We start from the raw sequence: 8,327 nt of genomic DNA, 5'->3' as shown, positions 1-8,327 counted from the left end.
ATTGTTTAACAATTCGTCTACATATTTGAGGGATTATTTTACAACAACATCTCCGTTTATATTTATCATCCTAAATCATATTTTTTGGGCACTCCAGGGAGCATCAATCAAACAGCTGTTTGTTTATTCGTTGTAAGAGAGGCTTTTATCCGTTTTTGCAAATTAACTCTTCGTATATGATACGTGAGAGGTAATATTTCATTACATTACATTACATTACATTACATTGCCTGGCATTTAGCAGACGCTCTTATCCAGAGCGACGTACAACAAAGTGCAAATTAAACACAAGAACAAGTGCAAATAGGACCTGAGAGGACAGTATAGTTCCGAGTCCTAGTGTAAACATGCAGAAAATCAGAACCCTTTAAGAGTACAATCAACAACAATCAATTTCGATTTATTTTACACAGTGGTATCTGTTGTATATCATTTTCGACTTCTCTCGTCGCCAAATGTTGTGTTGCACTTAGGAAGGGAGAGAACCCGTATAGCGAGATTCAACAACACAACACTTTAATAAGTATAACAGGGACGAAGCACGTCCTTACAGCAGCCATACCCAGCCATAACTCCCGGCAAATCTTTATACCTTTTAAAATCCTGTTTCACTTCCCGTTTTCCTGGTCTTACGTCACGAGCATTAAAGGCACAGTTTCTCATTTCCCCAGTTAATGTGCGTACGCATGGGTCAGAGTTTCCGTGGAGGACCGCACATTTTCCGGTCAAGTTCGTTTTTTATAAATGCCAAAGTTTGCTTAGAAAGTGGCGTACGCATTCTTTTGTGCCTAAGCAACGTTTATAAATGAGGCCCCTGGTCATCAAAATGAAGCAATGTTAAAGTCGCATTACTCCCACAACAGGCCAGCTCATAAAAGGATGACAAAATAAATAATTTTTATTTATTATTAGATTTGATTTATTTGACATTAAGAACAAGATATTTGTATAAAACAATAAAAGCAGTGTCAGGAATAAAATGAAAAAGTGGAAACAGGTGTTTGATGATTTAAGCATTAAAGGTGGACTTTAAATAAACTTACAGTACATCAGTGAGTGAGTGTGTTATGTGCATTGGAAATGATATTAGACAAATTATGAATAATAACATTTAAAATAAAAATACACATACTAATTGACTAATCCACTGAAGCTGTATAAATGAGCCCTCCCCACATGGCTTCTATGGTCAAGGCCCAGTACTACTCTGGGCTGTGTTTCCTGAAGCTTTCTTAAGGACGTTGTTCTTAAATTATAACTTAAGCTGTACCTTAACGTTTCAGGGTGTTTCCCAAAACTTTCTTAGCTAAGTATGCCTTCTGTAAGTGATACTTTCGTGTTGTGCTCAGTCAAAGACGGAGCGGACCATGGAGGAAGCCAAATTCGGATACATAGATACTTAACAGAGGGTTTAGATGTAACAGATAGCCATCCAGTTGTTATGGCAAGTTCGGTCTCCTTGCCTAACCTATTCTAGGAACCAAATAGGACAAATACAGTCTTACCTAGGTATAGCAACAGCCTAATTTCCATGTACATTTTAATTTGGTAAGACAATGTGCGTTTAGCATGTTAATCACAATTACACAATTTTTTTTCTTTTTTTAAAAAACATATTCTGCTTAGGCAGGGGCCTGCAACCCTGGTCCTGGATGGCCATGGGGTCTGCATGTTTTGTTTTTACCATCAGCAAAATATCAAGCCCCAGGAAACTAGGTAAGATAAGCGAATAGTGCAATCAACTCGATTAATGGCCCACATGCATCATTTTTTTACATTTACATTTTAGTCATTTGGCAGACACTTTTAATCCAAAGCGATTTACAAATGCATAGGTTCTTCCACAAGTCAAAGCATCACATCCATAACTAGGAAAATACATATGAAATGAAATCTAACTAACTTGCACTAACTAACAAACAAACAAATAAACAGCAGAACACTATAATGACAACTAAACTTAATTTGAAACAGCACAAACAAATGATACTTAACTAATCCAGGAGAAAATGCTACCAACCCACTGCAGAACACTAATGCACACTGAAGTGAGTTCAGCTGTGCCAGTAATTATACCCTGAGCAGGGTGCAAACTATTGGCTCCTCTTACAACAAAAGCTGTGGCCTGCCAACCAGTGAAAACAATAGGCAAACTTAATAGCCTAGCTCACCTGAGAGAAACAAACACACAACCCAGTTTCACTGTAATCAAAATAAACACCACTTGCACTAACTAACAAACAAACAAACAAACAAACAAACAAACAGCAGAACACTATAATGACAATTAAACTTAATTAGAAACAGCACAAACAAATGATACTTAACTAATCCAGGAGAAAAATGCTACCAACCCACTGCAGAACATTAATGCACACTGCATTCTCCTCCTGGTTTTTGTATCTAAAATGCCAAAAAAACATTCACAAAGAGCAGGCACATTGGTTTTTTGAATTGTCCCAAACTCGACCAATTCCCCTCCCCCTCCACGTCCTGTGGACAGCTCTGTGTTAATATTTGGCAATGTCATCTGATAATTATGCATGTCACGTGGGAAATCGTTTTACAAACAGCTCCGAAAAACAGCAGTTTGTGTGGGCCAGCAAAAACCAGAACACTCTGCAACTGTGACCAGGGTGGTTGTAGACCCCTGACATAAAATCTTGCCAAACTCATGAAGCACTCTTGGGTAGAAAATGCATTTTCCAATCCTTGTTTTTCAGGAGTGCAGAAAGGCAGTCTCAGCACAGGCCGCTCAGTCTCTCACTCACTTCCCACAGCTTTCTGGCCACTGCATCATCCTTGGCCTTGGGGAGAAGATCCACCACGGCACAGTCGGAGAAGTAACACCCACTCAGCGGCTCAATGCCCTCCTGGAGGGCACAGTGCAGAGTGGTCTGGGCTCCAGAATCTGCATCTACGCAGAACAGCAAGGCTCCTGGAATGAGGAGGATCTGCCACCATATACTACTATAACGAGTTATGCCCGTTCTGACCACTCCTGTGGAACAGAAAATCTCTGGTGAGGCTCTCTACCAAGCATGTATTTCACAAACAATAAAGCTAAAGCTCCAAACAATACTCTTTAAATAATACACTTGTTCTGCCCTAAGGAATGAAAGAGTTGAGATACAAAATAACTCACCGGACAGCGTAAAATGTATCGTTTAAAGACAAAGATAAAATATTCAAGAGAGAACAAAGATCATAATGCTTTTGAACTACATATACTGATCAGCCAAAACATTAAAATTCATGAATAAACATTTTTCATATTTAGAAAAAATAAAGACCACCCGCCATATTTAAAAATGCATGGGATCTATTCCTACATGTTTCACCACATGCATATTTATTTTTTAAATAAGAAAAATTACCAGTACCAGTACCAAGATATATAAATAACAAAAGATTTCTATTTTCATTAAAAAATGTAACTTTTGAATGCAATTCACTTATGATTATCTGCTTATATAAGTACACATATCATATAATGAAATAGTAAGTGTTTATAGACAAGGTTGTACAGTTGAAGCATTTTTAATCATGAAAGAACTGGTTCTAGCGGGTGGTTTTGATATTGGGGCTGATCAATGTATATTCATATGTACTGACAAGATTTCCAGCTTTGTGTACTTGCACTTGTTGTTTTGTGTCAGTGTTGAAGCCACATGTTCGGATGGTTTTGTTATGAATATTCATAATTAGTGTGCTTGAGGAAGGACTGCTGGAACTAAATATCTTTTTCAGTAAATATAATGGGGTATGCCCCCCAACCTGTAACATGGAGGATAGTATACCAGTCATCCAAATATTTGTGAACCTCTTATACCTCTCATACTTTGTTCACTCACCATTTTGTTTCAATGACCGCAGTAACAGACTGCACTTGGTGTTGTTTTTTGTTTGTCACATGCAGAAATATATTTCTTGTCTGCACAACTGACCCACCTCACAAACATTTTTGAGAATTATCGATTGTACCTTAGAAAAGGACCATTCAGAATGGTAGTTACAGTGCAGCCTGTAAGTATTTGGACAATGACACATTTTTGTTGTTTTCACTCTACTCCAGCAACCAAACCGTTCAAATAAAACAACTGCTGTTTGTGGTTAAAGTGCAGACTGTAATTTGAGGGGTTTTACATCCATATTGGGTGACGCTTGTAGGAATTAGAGCTCTTTCATACATAGTCCCACCAATTTTAGAGGACCAAAAGTAATTGGACAGATTAGCACGCACTGAAATAAAGTCATCATATTCAATATTTTGTTGCAAATCCTTTGCAATCAACAACTGCCTGAAGTCTATGACCCACAGACATCACCAGATGGTGGATAGCTTCCCTGTTGATGCTCTGCCAGGCCTATAATGCAGCCCTCTTCTGTTTGTTTCAGGAGCTATTTGCCGTCAGTCTGGTTGTCAGCAAGTGAAATGCTCAACTGGAATGAGGTCAGATGATTGACTTGACTTATTCTAATTTTTGACTCCTTGGTTGGTTTGGCTGTATCTTTTGGAACATTGTCCTGCTGTAGGATGAAGCGTCGTCCAGTCAGTTCTGATGCATTTGCTTGGATGTTTTCTACAGACTTTGGCAGTCAGCAGCAGCGACGTCATCAATGAACATAAGTGAGCCAGTTCCAGTGGCAGCCATACATGCCCAAGCATGCGCAAAAACACCACATCCACCAGGTTTCACAGATGAGGGTGGGGGGGGGGGGGTGTACTTTGAATCATGAGCGTTCCCATTTTCTCCCAATTCGGTGGCCATTTGTACCCTGTTTATCATGAATTCATGCATGTGCCTCCACCCACCCTCAGAGCAGACCAATAATTGCCGCCCCCTTATGTGCTGGCCATACTCGGATCTGGCAGGACCGGGATAAAGTCTGCAATTTAACCACATTGTGATTGTTTTATTTGGGATACAAAGCAAAAACACCCAAAATGTGTCACTGTCAAAATACTTACGGACTGCACTGTATGTGCAAATGATCCTTGCAAACAAATGTAGTGCCTCTGATGTTGTAACATAATGGGTTCCAGCTTCTGGTTACGTTTGACCACGGTGCCGGTTGCACACTGACCTGGATGCAGGCTGTAGCAGGTGACACTGGTTCCTTGCAGTCTCTTGGCCAACTCATGAGTAAAGAGCACATTGCACAGCTTGCTGTGGCTGTACAATTGAAAGACCTGAAAGGCAGTGTCTCCCACACCAAGCTCTTTGTGGGTGCTCAGGCAGTTGAAATCAATGGCTCCATAAATGTGAGCACTGGAGGACACATTTACCACTCTGCTTGAGCCAGACTCCTTCAGACGCTCCAACAGCAAAAGAGTTAACAGGAAGTGACCAAGGTGATTGACACCAAAGATCATACCAAAGCCATCCTCTGTCTTTCCTTGCAGGAAGATACCTGTACCAGGGATGCAACAAATTTCCATCAATGCTAACACAGAACATTCACACAGCACACAGCAGTGTGGCATGATTATTTAACAACTGAGCCTTTAAAAACAATGCCAAAGCCCAGAACAAGTCACTGTTTTTAGATTATTGAGCAACAAATATCTGAACTAGAATTTCATTAACAAAGATTCAACTCTATGAATGTATAATGCATAAAATGGGAAATATGATTAGTGTGATTCTGTTTACTAAGGGGCGGCCTGTAGCGTAGTGGTTTAGGTAAATGACTGGGGCACCAAGGTCAGTGGTTCTAATCCCGGTGTAGCCACAATAAGATCCGCACAGCCGTTGGGCCCTTGAGCAAGGCCCTTAACCCTGCATTGCTCCAGGGGAGGATTGTCTCCTGCTTAGTCTAATCAACTGTACGTCGCTCTGGAAAAGAGCTTCTGCCAAATGATAATATAATAATAATAAAAACATAATGCAGGATAACATGCGCTCTGTTGTACAAAACCTAAAATGGTGTCACCTGCATTGTTGATGAGCAGGTCCAGTCTTGGTTCTGTCTTTAGGAAGGTCTCAGTGAAGGAGCGCACAGACTGCAGGCTCCCCAGGTCCAGATTCATGTACACCACCTCATCATTCCCACTTTCCTGAAGAACAGGGGTGGAACTTAGAGAATGGCAAATGTACCTGGGCTCAGTAACTAAAAAAAGGCTGAAAAATGGATTTCTCACCCTCTTAATGTCACGGACAGCAGCTTCTGCTCTCTGCTGATTTCGGCAGGCCAGGATGACCCTTGCCCCTCTTTTGGCCAAGTCCAGGGCTGTGGTCTTCCCAATGCCTGTGTTGGCCCCTGAGTGATAGACAAAACTCAATGAATATAGGTAGAATAAATAAGAATTCCCAAAACACTGGCTGAGCAGAACAGCACGAAAAAAACACACAAAAAAAACTGAAAATCTTTGCAAATAGTCAAACATGGAAGCCTCAATTCACTGGCTTCATGCACCATTGAGCAGCTCCAATAATGTAATGTATTACATTACATTACATTACATTACATTACATTATTGACATTTTGGCAGACGCTTTTATCCAGAGTGACGTACAGTTGCTCATCTCCTGGAGCAATGCAGGGTTAAGGGCCTTGCTCAAGGGCCCAACAGCTGTGTGGATCTTATTGCGTGTCCCAGTCATTTACCTTAACCACAACGCTACAGGCCGCCATATTTAACTAGCCTTCAACTACAGTAACCTAAGGTTATGCATCACCGTAAGTAAGCCTGTTAAATAGTGGAGCTCCCACTGAAGTGAATGGGGAATATCAGACTGTAATCTGAAACTCGTTTAACGATCCTTACGTTTCAGATAAACAGATTGGGACAATTTGTAAATATAAAATGTACATTTTAGTAAATATTTTCCCAATGCACCTGTACCAACCGTTATTTAACAAACTGCTACACGTGAATGAAACCAATGATTAAAAAATCACCTTAAATTCACATACATTTAAGACAATAAAACCAATAAAACAATTGCTTCATATGTATTTGAAAGCCAAAGTGAAAATATGTCGAACTACTGTTAATGTATGCCTATTATGGATTAATTTCTGATTATGTGTACACTGCAACCAACAGTTTTCCTCAGGTAAATGTAAAAGTTGTTGCTGATAATAAGCTCACCCGTTACGATCGCAGTCTTCCCGTGCAATGTAGCCGAGCTCTTACACCTTCGTAGTTTCATCGAAGTATTGTACACGATTAAATAAATCGCTACAACTCCTCCTGCGATAAGCAGACCGGTATACATGCTAGCTCGCACACAGCTGTGGAGACGAGTAGCCAACCTGTAAGTTATTAAGTCAGTAAAATATACTGCGATCTTTATTATTCACTCACTCTGAATGTTAAGAAAACTCCCTGTTCACCGTATACATAAACAATATGGTAAGAAATTGTCGAAACTCCGCACCCTAAACAGATTTATAACTGCAAGGCTTCTCAGTTGCATTAGAGTTGCGTTTCTCCGTCACCACTGGCCGTGAGCTCGATCGTGCTTGCAGAGCAAACCACTAACCTGTGCCCGACAAATGTACGTTGCGTCTAATGCAAACAAGATATGAGGCAACGATCATAAACAGGGTTAATACCTGCGCGCAAACTTGTGGACTAGTTAGTGCGTAAATCAAGCGCGGAAGTGCAGGTGACTCAAGTACAAAAACAGGCAAGTACACACGGAAGGACATTGTTGTCATGTTGTACTTGGGACAACACACTACATACTATTCACGTATATTTTCATCTGGCGTACACAAGGCGATTTTAGTATACGAGCAAAAGTAAGATGGATTGTCGAACATACCATCGAACATCATGCGCTGCTGCATACTGCCACAAAACCATTAACAAACATGTAACATAGCCGGCTCTTCAAACATTACTCCAGAGATATTGTGAAGTTGTTTCCTATCTGTTAGTAACATTACTGCTATTGTACGGAGGACTGGCTAGCGCTTATCCTTATGTTTATGTTTTCTACGGTCTGTGGTTATCAATTGCTGGTGCATGCGCACTGCAAGTATGCGTGTGGGCAATGTTGTTGAAGGGGAGGGGGGCTTGGAGTATAATTTGTAGTTACGCCACTGTCTACCCCATGCGCAAAATAATGTAAAAACTTTGATTAATCCTACATTATTTGTGTAAATGCATTTCCGAACAATTTACGGTGAAATTAATTCAGCACACGTTTGATAAATGAGGCCCTTTGTGTTCTTGGAAATGTAAGGTTGATATGTTGAATAGTGAAAATCAGTAAAATGTATCAAATAGCATTTCTTTTATTTACTTATTCAAATTATTGCATCATTACAGCTACGACTTATTTTGATCTTGACTCCTAGTATCACTCCAT

At 40.2% G+C, this 8,327-nt stretch overlaps 1 protein-coding gene across 2 annotated transcripts; it reads right to left on the bottom strand.

Moving 5' to 3' along the window:
• Positions 1-973: 973 nt before the first annotated feature.
• LOC133132618 (dehydrogenase/reductase SDR family member 13-like) lies at positions 974-7,232 on the bottom strand. Of its 2 annotated transcripts, XM_061248160.1 has the most exons (5): positions 7,100-7,232; positions 6,146-6,264; positions 5,938-6,061; positions 5,089-5,415; positions 974-3,001 (listed from the first exon to the last, which is right to left on the bottom strand). In XM_061248160.1, the coding sequence occupies exons 1-5, from the start codon at positions 7,224-7,226 to the stop codon at positions 2,742-2,744; spliced, it is 957 nt and encodes a 318-aa protein (XP_061104144.1). In that variant the 5' UTR covers positions 7,227-7,232; the 3' UTR covers positions 974-2,741. The 2 variants fall into 2 exon arrangements, with proteins under 2 accessions (XP_061104144.1, XP_061104143.1); XM_061248159.1 differs by having other exon boundaries at positions 5,938-6,264.
• Between the last annotated feature and the right edge of the window lie 1,095 nt (positions 7,233-8,327).

Source organism: Conger conger, chromosome 7 (genome assembly GCF_963514075.1).
Source record: "Conger conger chromosome 7, fConCon1.1, whole genome shotgun sequence".
In the NCBI taxonomy this organism is placed as follows: Eukaryota; Metazoa; Chordata; class Actinopteri; order Anguilliformes; family Congridae; genus Conger; species Conger conger.
The sequence above is the reverse complement of the archived record's forward strand: the minus strand, read 5'-3'. Positions and strand labels throughout refer to the sequence as shown.